General features: G+C 36.0%; 1 protein-coding gene across 3 annotated transcripts in view; it reads left to right on the top strand.

Annotated features, from left to right (window-relative positions):
- Nucleotides 1-14,415, top strand: part of ADAM17 (ADAM metallopeptidase domain 17) — a 53,724-nt gene that overhangs the window by 19,749 nt on the left and 19,560 nt on the right. For 2 of the 3 annotated variants that reach the window (XM_045549015.1, XM_045549016.1), the window contains exons 5-11: nucleotides 2,194-2,362; nucleotides 3,564-3,697; nucleotides 5,823-5,912; nucleotides 7,789-7,902; nucleotides 9,834-9,978; nucleotides 10,091-10,179; nucleotides 13,884-14,036. In XM_045549015.1, the coding sequence (XP_045404971.1) occupies nucleotides 2,194-2,362; nucleotides 3,564-3,697; nucleotides 5,823-5,912; nucleotides 7,789-7,902; nucleotides 9,834-9,978; nucleotides 10,091-10,179; nucleotides 13,884-14,036 (894 nt within the window). The remainder of the gene's footprint in view (nucleotides 1-2,193; nucleotides 2,363-3,563; nucleotides 3,698-5,822; nucleotides 5,913-7,788; nucleotides 7,903-9,833; nucleotides 9,979-10,090; nucleotides 10,180-13,883; nucleotides 14,037-14,415) is intronic. The other variant, XM_045549017.1, reaches the window with a different exon arrangement.

Genomic DNA, 14,415 nt, shown 5'->3' with positions numbered 1-14,415 from the left:
GCATTTCCTAAGAATAAAGGCATTCTTTTACATAGCCATAATAAAAGTAATATACCTGAGGAAAAGTAAATAATTCTACAGTGTTATCTAATAATCAATCTGTAGTCAGAATCTCTAGTCATCCTCAAAATCTCCTTCATAGGTTTTTTTGTTTGTTTTCTAATTCAGGATCCAGTTAAGATTCCTGCCTTTTATTTAGTTATTCATCAGATGATGTTTTTTCCAGCAGCTTATTAGTAATGGTGATAATAGGATTAGCTGTTATTAACAGTTACCTTTCTTTTGAAATCTTAAGATATAACTAGATTATTATCTTACATAATCTTCAAGTTAGGTATTATCACTCCCTTACCTAATGAGAGAAGTTATGCTCAGGTTAAGTTACTTGTCCAAGGCACATAGTGAGGTTAGGTTGAGGTTTGAACTCAGGTTTCTCTGATCCCAAAGCCTGTCTTTTTCTATGCTAGCCTGGCCATACTAGGAAACAATCAGTGTGAATTTAGAAATGTTTGGCCCAAAAGAAAAAATTTTTCTCTTCTATTCATAGGCCAAATGAGCTTTACTAAATGTGGAAGATTTTTATAGCCCAGGAGTTGGGTTGGTTGACTTTTGAGGTCTCTGCTAGTCCTGAGATTCTGTAACCATTATTTCTTAAATCTACCTCATATATGAATTACAAAAGAAGGGATGTGTGTGTGTGTTTGTGTGTGTGTATTTAACAGCTTTATGGAGATATAATTCATACACAGTACTATTCACCCATTTAATGTATACAATTTTGTAGTTTTTATAATAGGATATTCATAGAGTTATACAAAGACCACCACAATTTTAGAACATTTTTATGACCCCCCCCCCCAAAAAAAAAAATCCTGTACATTTTAGCCATTCCTCTCCCTTTCCTGCCTAACTCCTACAACCACTAACCTGCTGTGCCTTTAGATTTGCCTGTTTTGGTCATTTCATATAAATGGAATCATATAATATATGGTCTTTTGTGTGTTGCTTCTTTCACTTAGATTAATGTTTTCAAGGTTCATCCATGTTGTAGCATGTATCAGTACTTCATTTATTTTTATTGCTGAATAATACTATATTGTATGGATAGACCACATTTTGTTTATTCATTCTCAGTTGATGGACATTTGGATTATTTCCACTTTTTGGGTATTACTAACAATGGCGCTGTGAACATTTGTGAATAAGTTTTCATATGGGCATGTGTTTTCATTTCTCTTGGGTGTGTAGTAGGAGCAGAATTGCTGGGTCAAATGGTTTCTCTATTTTTAACCTTTGAAGACCTGCCAGACTGTTTTCTAAAGTGACTGTACCACTTTGCATTCTCAACAGCATCTATGAGGGTTCTGGATTTCTCCACATCCTCACTGGTTAAGAGAGGTCTTTGATTATAACCATCCTAGACAGCATGAAGTGCTGTCTCATTGTGGTTTTGATTTGCATTTCCCTGATAGAGAAATGTAAATATCTTTTTTCGTACGTTCCCCACAAGCTTCCTGGTTCTGATGAGACCAGTGTTGTTACAGAGAAGAACTTTGTTTTGAAAAAACAGAAACTTCCTTTTGACTTGGGGTAACCATTGGAGTATGTTAGTTATGATTTAGTCTGTCCTTGCAACATTATACATGCAGATTTTTAAAAAATTCTCTGAAACCAATAAATTTCAGGTATATTGTTGCAAGTTTTGAGTTTTCTTTTATAAAAATATGTTTGTTCTTTCCTGTGCATAAAACCTAGCATGGCAAAAAGGTGTCAAATACCTGAATATTAAGGAAACCATAATGAAAATGCCACGTGAATAGAAACCTTTTCTAACTGTTGTTGCTATATCACTATCACCTGTAACAGTGCTAGTGTACAGTAGGCATTAGATATTTTTGTATGAATGAATGGAAAAGGATACACATTTTTCTCTTCTGGATGCTCTTAAAGATTTCATAACTTACAAAAAGTATGTAGTGCTTTTTTCATATACAGATAAAATCATCAGAGTGAATAGTCTATGTATTTACCAGCATAGAAACTCCACATGATAGAAATGATTTATTTTGGATAAAATGCTAGTCAATTTATTTAGAAATGAATGTTATCTAAGAAGTAGCAAAGAGTGTGGAAGAATTTAGTATTTAGGAATTCTTATTTTTGCATCTCAGTCATATATATTTTTTATTTTAGCCACTTTGGAGATTTGTTAATGATACCAAAGACAAAAGAATGTTAGTTTATAAGTCTGAAGATATCAAGAATGTTTCACGTTTGGGGTCTCCAAAAGTGTGTGGTTATTTAAAAGTGGATAATGAAGAGTTGATTCCAAAAGGGCTACTAGACAGAGAGCCCCCTGAAGGTAAGACTTAAAAAACATATTCCAAATAACAAACAAGCATATTCCAACTGTCGGGGATTATCAACTAACTTTAGCTAATTTGGCTTGAAAGTAGAGTTTTGTTCCAGAAACTCTAATTCTTTTGTCTGTAGTGTAAGAGTTGAAAACACTAGCAATTAATAGGAACAGTAAAGATTGAACTTTTAAAAAGATTAGGTGAAAGAGAAGTTGAATAATATGAGGGAAAACATCCTTGCAGGTATTTAGAAGTGACAGAATAATACTGTTGAAAGGCAATCTTTCAAGTTTATAAGAAATTAGTTGGTAGCAAGAGAGATCTGTGAACTACAAGAAGGTTATCAGTCTTGGGACAGATCTATTTAAGGTCATTTATTTATTAAACAGAACTAGAGCTTACAGTATTTAGGGTCATTTACAAAACATATAACCATCTTGGAGATGTTCTCATTTTTGAAGACCTTAGAAAATATAACTAGCATTTTAATATATAAATAAGGAATCTTAAACAATTTGATTAGAGAGATGTCCTATTAATACAAACTAATTTTTAATGTCTGATCTTGACATTTGTACTGTTACTTTGATTAATTCATAAACTTTTTCTAGAAGAAAATGACTGATGGCTTCATAGCCCAGATAATAGGTGATTGTTTTAATCTGTTAAGCACTTCTTAAAGTTTCCATATTTTAAAAATTTAGGAGACACTTTTCCTTGGTTTTGAATTCTACAATTTTTATTTATTTTTTTTGAGACAGTCACCTGGGATAGAGTGCAGTGGGGTGTCAGCTCACTGCAACCTCATACTCCTGGGCTCAAGCAGTTCTTCTGCCTCAGCTTCCTGCGTAGCTGGGACTACAAGCAGGCACCACCACACCTGCTAATTTTTCTGTTTTTTGTAGAGATGGGGGTTTCAATTTTGCTCAGGCTGATCTCGAACTCCTGGCCTCAAGCAATCCTCCTGCCTCAGCCTCTCAGAGTGCTAGCATCACAGGCGTGGGCCACTGCACCCCGCTGAATTCTGCAATTTTAAAACTACATATTACTTTTTACTTTTCTGTCTTCCTCTAAATGGTTTTTTTGTTAAGGATACTAAGCTCAAATAATGTTTGTTTCAAAAATATACTAGATTTAAAGCGTTACTATAAAAAACTCCTTGTTTTGATGAATTTTGATTTAATAGTGCATACAAATTCATATTAGAGCTTGTTCATCGGGTGAAGAGAAGAGCTGATCCAAATCCCATGAAGAACACATGTAAATTATTGGTGGTAGCTGATCATCGCTTTTATAAATACATGGGCAGAGGGGAAGAGAGTACAACTACAAATTACTTAGTAAGTATTTGATATTTCATAAAGTGATTGGACAGAAAATTCATGTGGGTGGGTAAATTCCACTTAAGAGGACGCTGTGATAATTTGAAACTTAATGAAACCAGATCTATTCCAGATGCTGTTATTTTCTTAGAATATTGAAGGCTATTCTCTGAGGTTCTTATATTACTATATGAAAATTATAGTTTCAAATTTATGAAAACCTGTTATACCTTTGAACTAATATTTTCTGCACATTAGAATTTTTATGCATATTAGGTTTGGGAAGAGGTTTTAATGTGGTCCGTCCTTCTTTATACAAGTGAGCTCTTTAAAATCATCACTGCTGTAATGGCAGTGAACCTGTGATGTCACATGTGTGGATGTGTGCTCTAGAGTAAAAAAAAAATAATATTTGTATAAACCTGCTTGTACTTTTTTGCTTTTATGTGTATTTCAGAGAAGAAGCTCAGTTTTATTCATGTTAAAGGGCTACCCATTGGACTTTAACTGTGAAATATATGAGACTTTCATGGTCATAATTAAATCTAGGGCAGAGATATGAAGGAATGATTTAAGTAGTGTTGATACTGGATTTTTAAGCATTAACTATTATTTTTAAAGTCAAGGGAATCATTTTTCATTGACATTTTTTGCTAGTATGATCTCATTTGTCATGGTAAGTTGGCACTGACCAAAATGAGGGAATAAAAGAGAATGCATCTATTCGTGAACCAAGAGCCTAGTGCCTAACGCCCTGCCTTTCCCGCTCTCTCCGTTTTATTCATACACTTCCTCACCCTTCTTTCCGTTCTCTTCCATGTCAAGTGAATTTATTATGAGGAGATTGTAATTCTTGTTTCGTTTTAAGGGGCTCCTCTTATTTTACTTCTTTGTTCGTTACACTATAAAGATCAATATAATCAGAGGTCTGGTCTTAAAAATTGCATTTCTTACAGTTACTTATAAGCAAAGAGCAGTTTCTTAGACCTATAACTTGCTTCACGGTTGCTGGGACAAACTTTATGAACCCAGTTTTTGAACAGTAAAATATTCTCTTTGAGGAAAAGATAGGTAATTAGCATTCTGTTCTTTCTCCTGTAGTCCTTGGGGGTTATGCCGTCCCTCTTACCCCAGTCTTCCTAAATCAGAGAACATAATGGGATTTGCTGAAATGGGCTCGTTCATTCTGGCCCTCCTTTTACCCATTTGTCCGTGCTTAACTTTGCGGGGTGAGAGTGGAGGAATGAGGTTAGCAGTTGTCTGCACTGCCTTCTACCTGTTTCTGGGGAAGGCATTTGAGGTACTTGTCAAGAGATAGAGTGAATGAAGGTGGAATACTTCTTAGAAGGGAATATAGTTGACTCTTGAACAACTGTGGGCTTGAGGGCATTGACCCCTCTGTGTAGTCAAAAATCTGTGTATAACTTTTGACTCTCTTCAGAGCTTAAGTATTAATAGTCTACTGTTGATTGGAAGCCCGGCCAATAGCAAGCCAGTTGATTAACACCTGTTTTGTTTGTTATATGTTTTATATACTGTATTCTCAGAATAAAGTAAATTAGAAGCAAATGTTGTTAAGAAAATCATAAGGAAGAGAAAATATATTTACTATACATTAGTGGAAGTGGATCATTTTAAAAGTCTTCATCCTTATATTGATGTTGAGTAGACTGAGGAAGAGGAGGAAGGGGAGGGGGTAGTCTTGCTGTCTCCAGGTGGCAGAGGCAGAAGAAAATCCACATGTAAGTGGACTCATGCAGTTCAAACCTATGTTCAGGGGTCACCTGTATTTTAGGTAAATTGATTGACTTTTAAATTTCAGTTTTTATGGTTGACTGGGATGGTAGTTTTTAAAAAACCTGTTACTTGTTATTTTGGTTCTATATGCTGTTGATTACCTGAAATTTGGGGTAAACTGTACTGTTATTTTATTCTGTTAACAACACTTTAAGTTTGAGGCTAAGGGCTAGGAATGATTTGTTAGAGATGTCGATGATAAAGAGTAATATTTTAATGCTAGTTTTTGTAATAGAAGAAACTTTTACAATGGCATTTTCTCTGAACAGTTTTTATTCCTGTAGATTTTATATTAAATTGCAAAGAGTGGTAAAGAGCTATATAATGTGTTTTTTTATACACACAGATAGAGCTAATTGACAGAGTTGATGACATCTATCGGAACACTTCATGGGACAATGCGGGCTTTAAAGGCTATGGAATACAGATCGAGCAGGTATTTATCAATAGATATCGCTTATATTACTCAGTTATGTGAGGTAAATATTTGTCACTTGTATTCAAAATCCAAAAACCTTGTTTTCAACATGAATGATAAATATTCTCAAATGCCAATTTTTTTCTAATAAGTTGTGCAGTATTTTTGATATTAATTGTATTTTATGAAGTTTTCTGTCCTTAGGCTTATTTTAAGCAGAAAGTCTTTTAATGCCACCATCCTCTCTCGCTTCTCTGAGTTTATGGCCCTTTCATTCCCTGTAGTGTTTTTCCCCCTCTAATCATGCTTTAAGTCTTTAGTTAGAATCTTAGTACATACTGTTGAATCCTTAGTCAGAAGATTTCCTCAAAAATACTGTGTACTTTTGCAAGGCATCTATATATACAGAACCATTAAGTCTTTTTTTCCCTAAATACCTCCATAATAGAGTATGTCCAGCAATGATGTATTGATGTCATCTTAATTATGTCTCATGGTAAAAATTGTTTCAAATTGCTAAGAATAAAGATACTGCCTGATATTGGATATTGCTTTGGGCAGATAGACATTTTGATATGTAAATTATATAAATCATTATCAATTTTTTTGCAGGCTTTTTGTACTAAAGCATATTCTTACAGGTTATGTATGTAATATAGAATATAGAGGTTTTTTTTTAACCTTTGAAATCATGCACCATGCTTATAAATGTTAAACTTTGATAGTACTTGTGTAAAACTAAGAGAATTATTTTTCCTTTCTTGTTCTCTTTTACTGTTTGCATTTTCTTTTTTAAGTTGTTATTGGATAGGTAATATATACACATGGTACAAAAACCAGTGAAAAGTAAGTCTCTGCAACCTTTGTCCATTGTCAAACCAGTGCCTTCTCCCAAAGACATTCATACATCACTAGTTTAAATGTGTCTTCCCAGACATGTCGTATGCATGTACAGTGTGTGTATGTATGTCTGTATTTGACACAATGGTGGTATGCTGAACTCTTTTGCACCTTGCTTTTTCATTTCACAGTGTGGTGGAGATTATTCCATATTGATACAAATAAAGGTGCCTCACTTGTTTTAAGATAGCTGCATCTTGTTCAAGTTTTAGGGGACTTGTAAATAAAGTTCCTTTTTGCTTTAGGAACTTGGAACCAATTGAAGAACATAGGAGTAATATAAGACATAAAAACATCAATTTCTTTACCTCTGATAAAAGATGGATTAGAGGATGTGGTTTAGATGTGCAGTCATGGTGGGCTTCCAAGGGAACCCCAGAATTGCCCTTGACCACCCAACACCAGAACTACGGAGCACGTCCCCCAGTCAGCTTGCAATGCAGTGGCAGAGGAGATGGGGACGGGCCCTCAGCAAGCAGGCAGGAAGAGAGACATCCAGACACCACAGAGCTGAGGATGGCTTCCTTCTTTATCCCAAACTCACTAAGGCTTTGTTACCTTTTTTTTCTTTGTAGGAAGTTTAATATAATTTTGTCTGAAATGCATGTACTAAGAGAAACCCCTACTGCAATCTTTTATTCTTGTGGTGCACAAAGTGATGTGCATTTTTTCATTCTTTTCCAAATTGTTCACTGTAGTTGTAATAAATATTTTAGGCTCATGTAACCCAAGTTATAATTTTTTTAAATATAGGGGATATGAAAATTTAGGAGTACATTTATAACTTTATAAATCATGAACATACATGTTTTCCATACCATATGTTTCTCAGTTTGTTGAACATTAACTATTAGAGCTAAAAAATTTATGAATTTTAGTTTTGAAACATTTTTTCTGGAATGATAGTCTTTTTTTGAACAGATAAAATAATACAATATTCAGTCTTAGGATTTTTTTTAGAAGTGTTCTAAGTATATTATCTCTTTAAGTATAGATTCGCATTCTCAAGTCTCCACAAGAAGTAAAACCTGGTGAAAGGCACTATAATATGGCAAAAAGTTACCCAAATGAAGAAAAGGATGCTTGGGATGTGAAGATGTTGCTAGAGGTAAGTTGTGGAATCCTGGGTATGGTGCTGTTCACACTTTGTGATTTCTAATACATGGATTCTATGCATTAATGAAGAAGCATAGTATTATAGAAATGATTATGGAAAACCAGGAGCAGTCCCCCCAACCCCCACCTGATCCAACGGTGACCCCATCCCCTGTAGCAGAGCAGACAGCAAATAGCAAAAAAACTGTGAAAAAGAAAAATTCTATAAAGCAGTGCTTCCTAGTCTTTGAGAATCCAGTGAGGTAGTGGATCTTCTCTAGAAAATAACATGGATACCCAATATATAGATTTTTTGCACACTGTCTTGTTAGCTTGGGTCTCTCTGAAGTTTATCAGTTTATCCCCTAGGGCAGTAATTTTAAAATAGGCTAGGAACATGTATTGGAGAGTAGAAATATAACTTGGAGATCTGAAAGGTCTCTAAAGGAATTTTAAATTTTTGTGTTTTTATTCTGGTAATGAATCTAAAGACAGGTACTCCTGGGGGTTAGGACTTCAGCATATGAATTTTGGGGTGGTGAGTCCATAGCAAAAAAGTTAAATGACTTGTCTGTGGTTAGTTATGCAACTAGTAATGGCAGAGGAAGTATTGAGCAGCCAGATCTTCTGACTCCTGGAACAGCTGAACGACTGCACCTCTCTGCTTTCCTATGGGCCTCCAGGCAGCCCATGTAAGGGGAGGAACCAGAGGGGAGAATGTCTTAGGTTTACAGATGCTACTCTCCCGTTCTCTTCTCTAGAATATTCCCAGAAACCTCACTCTATTACCACGGAATTGTCAAAATTCCCAGTGTAGCCATACTTCATTACTCATACAGGGTTCTCTGACCTCTTATTTTAAGCATTATAACAATCAGGGTTTGGCTAGTGTGGTAGCGTGCACTTATAGTTCCAGTTACATGAGGCACTTGAGGCAAAAGGATAGCTTGAGCCCAGGAGTTCAAGGCCCTTGTAGGCAACATAGTAAGCCCCTGTCTCAAAAAACATAAAAATAAATACAAATTTTTAAAATTAGAGCCTCTGGACTGTCATGGTAGAGGTTTTTAAGGTAATACATAATATATGAATTTTGGTTTTAAAACACTTTTAACTAAATATTGCAGAAGAAAACCACGACTGACTGCAGTTCTGCACCAGCAGCCATAACCCTGTGCAGTGTGTTGCCCATTCCCTGGGTGTCTCACACATCTGCACAGGGGAGAGGCACAGGCTTTCATCTGGCAGGGGGCAAAAAGGGAGGAACTGGACTGATAATCTTTTTTGAACAGATAATGCAGTATTCAGTCTTGTGACTTTTTTTCCAAAAATGTTCTAATCATATTATCTCTTTAAGTGTAGATTCACATTCTCAAATCTCCACAAGAGGTAAAACCTCTTAATTTCTTTTAAATTAAGAAAAAAAAAAAACCCCCACAAACCCACAGTGTTGATTTAAATGGATTTAAAATCTTTATTTTAGTAACATAAAACTAGGTATATGTACTTTCCTATAAGTTTATAATTTTTATATATACATTATGAAACCAAAAAAAATTTTAAATGAAAATTCCTGTAAAACCAATAGAATCCTTGAATCTGCTTTGCTATGGGGTGCTGCGATCCCCTGGCAGAATTGGGGCATCTCCGGTGCTTGGGCTCTACGTCTTCAGCACAGTCCTCAGAGGAGCAGTGAGTGAGTTCTGAACAGCTGGAAAAAGCTCCCCAGCTCCTCCTCCCTTTTTGCCCCCTGCCAGATGAAAGCCTGTGCCTCTCCCCTGTGCAGATGGGTGAGACACCCAGGGAATGGGCAACACACTGCACAGGGTTATGGTTGCTGGTGCAGAACTGCAGTCAGTCGTGGTTTTCTTCTGCAATATTTAGTTAAAACATCTTTTAGTGTGGTGTAATTGTTAATCTAATTAATGCTTTTTTTTTTTTTTAAAGCAATTTAGCTTTGATATAGCTGAAGAAGCATCTAAAGTCTGCCTGGCACATCTTTTCACATACCAAGATTTTGATATGGGAACTCTTGGACTAGCTTATGTTGGTTCTCCCAGAGCAAACAGTCATGGAGGTGTTTGTCCAAAGGGTAAGTTTTCCCAATTGTTGTGTGAATATGATGCTAGAATAGTAAGCTGATTGGATTATGTTATAATTCTGTATTTTATAAGCAGTTTGTCTCTGTTTCCTTTTGCCTTTAGCTTATTATAGTCCAGTTGGGAAGAAAAATATCTATTTGAATAGTGGTTTGACCAGCACAAAGAATTACGGCAAAACCATCCTTACAAAGGTATGTTCTTTTATTTTTTAAAAGGATAGTCTGAAGTACATTGTAGTAGAAACTCAGTCATTATATATTTATGTGGGTATTTTCTTAAAAAGGTAATACATACTGTTTTTATTTCTGCCTAAATAAAATACACTTTTTTTTTGGTGGGAAATATGAAAATTAAAGAAACTTATAGAGAATAATATTGAAATGACTTGTCAGCCTTCTTTTGAGACATGAGGATTTTGCTTTTCCTGGAGCCCTCCAACCTGAAGCTTCTCTCAGGGCCCCTTGTCTCCTAGTCCTGCAGCACAGCTGTCACTCTGAGGCATCCCGCACTCTCATTTCCAGGACCCCATGTTGTCTTCTTTCTTGATTTATACCATCATATTGGTATAGTATATCCTCCAGGAACTTCCTAAGAAAAGGTACATGAGGTGCATATTCGTAGGATTTTACATATCTGAAAATGTCTTTATTCCACTCTTATTGATTGATAGTTTTGCTGGGTCTGTTCTTTAGTTCTCTGTTGTCTTCTAGTGTTCATGTAGCTATTAAGCCATTCTGAGTCCCTGTCCTTTGTGTGTCACCTGTTTTTTTTCCCTTCTGGAATATCTTAGGATCTTGTTTTTGCCCAGATATATCTGTTAAAAATGTGTTTGGCTATAAATAACAGAAAATCGGTAAACAGTGGCTTACATTAGGGGTTTATTTGTCTTGGTCAACAAGAAGTTCAGGGATAGCATTCCTCAGGTGGTACAGCAGCTCTCAACTTTCACTCAGCTATTCTAAGCACAAGGCCTTTGTCCTTATGCTTGTCCCCTCATAGTTTCAAGATGGTTCTCTTCCTTTGTTGGAGTAAGGACGAGAAAGAAAATGTCTGCATGTCTGGATGTGCCACAGTTTATCCATTCACCAACTGAAGGAAACCTTGGTTGCTCCCAACTTTCGGAAATTATGAATTAGCGGCTAGAAACATTCTTGAGCAGGTTTTTGTGTGGACCTCAGTTTTCAACTTGTTTGGGTAAATACCAAGGAGTATGATTGCTGGATAGTGGGGTAAAGGTGTGTTTAGCTTTGTAAGAAACTGCCAAATTGTTTTCCAAAGTGGCTATAACATTTTGTATTCCCACATGCAATGAATGAGAGTTCCTGTTGCTCCATATCCTTTTCAGAATTGTGTTGTCAGTGTTTTGGATTTATCCATTCTGATAGGCTAGTAGTCATATCTCGTCATTTTAATTTGTAATTCCCTAACAGCATATGATATCAAACATTTTTTCATTTGCTTGTTTCCTGTCTGTATATCTTTGGAGCTGTCTGTTCTGATCTTTTATCTATTTTTAAATTGGGTTGTTCATTTTCTTATTGTTGAGTTTTAAGAGTTCTTTGTAATTTTTTTTTTTTTTTTTTGAGATGGGGTCTTATTCTCCTGCCTAGGCTAGAGTGCAGTGGCATCATCACAGCTCACTGCAACCTCAAATTCCTGGACTCAAGCAATTCTCTTGCCTCAGCCTCTGGAGCAACTGGGACTACAGGTGTGCACCACCACACCTAGCTAATCTTTTTCTATTTTTTTGTAGAGATGGGGTCTTATTATATTGCTCAGGCTGGTATCAAACTACTGGCCTCAAGTGATCCTCCCACCTCAGCCTCTCAAAGTGCTAGGTTTATAGGCATGAGGTGCTACGCCCAGCCTCTTAGTATATTTTGGATAGCAGTCTTTTATGAGATGTGTTTTTTGCAAATATTTTCTCCCAGCCTAACCTATCCTGCTTTGCATTTTTACAGTCCAGAAAATGCCAATATTCTTACTCTTCAGTAATTAAGTTTTTCTTTTTCTGTTCCTTTCTTTCTTCTGCCCTATTCTTTCTACAGGGTTGTAACATTTCATCTTAACTGTTCTTCGGTAATCAAATTCTAGATCTTTTTATAATATGCTTCACTTCCCTTTTTATGAAGGGGAGGAGGGTTTGTTTGTGATGTGACCAATTCTTCAGTGGGTTTGGGAAGATGAAGAGATTTACAGACATTGGAAAAACAAAACAAACAAAACAAAAACAAAAAGCTGTCAAGCCAGGAAGCTTAAAGGAATACCACTAAGTGAAAGAAGCAAGTCTGAAAGGCTACATACTGCATGATTGAAAATACATAACATTCTGGAAAGGACAAAACTATGGAGGCTCTAAAACGATCAGTGGTTGGGGGAAGAAGGGATGAACAGATAGAGCGCAGGGGATTTTTAGGGCAGTGCAAATAATCTGTAAGATACTGTAACAGTGGACATAAGACATTATGCATTTGTCAAAACTCATAGAATGTACAACACAATGAGTGAACCCTAATATAAACTGTGGACTTTGGGTGATTAAGAAACAGGAACAGCCAGGCTTGGGGGTACTTGCCTATAGTCCCAGCTACTCTGGATGCTGAGGCAGGAGGATCACTTGAGGCCAGCAGTTTGAATCTGTAGTATGTTGTGATAGTACCTGTGAATAGCCACTGCACTGCAGCCTGGCCAAGGTAGTGAGTCCCTGATTCTTTTAAAGAACAAACCCACAACAACAAAACAAACCCTCAGCAACAGTGTAAAGTGGTATGAGAGAAGGAAAAGACACTAATCAGTTTTAGGGAAACTTTTAATTTCCAAAATTATTTCTTTCTTTGCCTGTGCCTTTAGTTTTTTGGTGTCACAACTTAATCGTTTGATTTCATGACATATTTTCCTTGGTCTTCCAGAATTTTTCTCTTAAAAAACACATAGACCAAAAAATAAATTTGCTTTGAAATCTTTGAGATATTTTACAGTGTCATTAGCAAATCTGCTAATGAATTTTTCTTAAGCACAGTTAGAAATACTAGTCTGCATTTTTTGAGTGCTTTTTGCTAAAAATTTAAGTTTTTTTCCATTATTGTTTTAATATAAACATGTAGAAAGACTCTTCTTGTATAGACAAATGACTTGTGAAATATTTTTTTCAAGTTTCATGGAGTGATTTTTTTTTCCCCCTCCTCAGGAAAAAAGATCAGGAATTTTATGTTTGTAGTTTTTATTTTATTCAGATAAATATGGAAAAAAATTCTAGCTTTTTGTGGTTGAATTTATTCTTATTCACCTAGAAATAATCTGATGATCTGATAGATTAAGTACAGTTCTGCAAGTGGATTCTAAGTAAAACAAATCTTCTACATCATTAAGATTGTTAGTGAATGTGAATTCAGTCACTGAGATAATAAAACATTATTTTCTTCTTCCTTAGTTGTCTTATTTTTTCTCCCCTTTTTAAGCTGCTTTAGATTTCAATAGCAATGTGGTTGGGATGAGGGGTAGTTGGGAGGGCCTTGACAGATAACTACAGTTAGCTGTTGGACTGATCAGCACCAGAGAGTATAGGGTTGGAATGGCCAGTGTTTGGTATTTTGTTATGAATCTTCCAGTATGTAAGTTCTGTTTTCTTAATTTAAGTTAATCCTTATGATACTATTTGATAATATTAAATAAGCTCCTACTTATTCTGTTTAATTTCTGTAATGGGTAGGAAAAATCATAGTCCAGTTGTTACTCTTTTGTTGCTCTGATTAGAGATCTCTATTTAAGACAGCATGGGCCCAGTTGGCAAAAGTAGCTGAGGGTCAAAGCACGATGTAGGATGATGAAAAAAAAAAAAAAAAGTAGCCGATGGGTGGGTCTTGGGAAATAATGTTTTCTTTGCATGATCCTTAAGGAAGCTGACCTGGTTACAACCCATGAATTGGGACATAATTTTGGAGCAGAACATGATCCAGATGGTCTAGCAGAATGTGCCCCAAATGAGGACCAGGGAGGAAAATACGTCATGTATCCCATAGCTGTGAGTGGCGATCATGAAAACAATAAGGTATGTGTATGTTTGGGAGCTTTTTTATGTGGTTAGGAAAGAAAGAGGCTGTGTGATGATATAATGAGAGCTGAGAAAAGTATTCCATTCCTAGGTATTTCCCTAAGGATGAGTCTGCAAATTACAAAGTACCTTGAAAGTTGGTTGTGTGTTTTGGAGTGAAACGTGGTTCATCTAAATCTGACTAAAGCGGCTGGACGTGGTGGTTCACACCTTTTATCCCAGCACTGTGGGAGGCCAAGGCGGGAAAGTCATGTGAGGCCTGGAGTTTGTGACCAGCCTCAACAACATGGAGAGACTTCTCTACAAAAAATTTTAAAAGTTAGCAGGACATGGTGGCACGTGCCTGTAGTCCCAAATTACTGGGGAGGCTGAGGCA

The sequence above is a fragment of the Lemur catta genome, chromosome 4 (assembly GCF_020740605.2).
Source record: "Lemur catta isolate mLemCat1 chromosome 4, mLemCat1.pri, whole genome shotgun sequence".
Classification (NCBI taxonomy): Eukaryota; Metazoa; Chordata; class Mammalia; order Primates; family Lemuridae; genus Lemur; species Lemur catta.
This window is presented reverse-complemented; position numbering and strand designations above follow the sequence as displayed.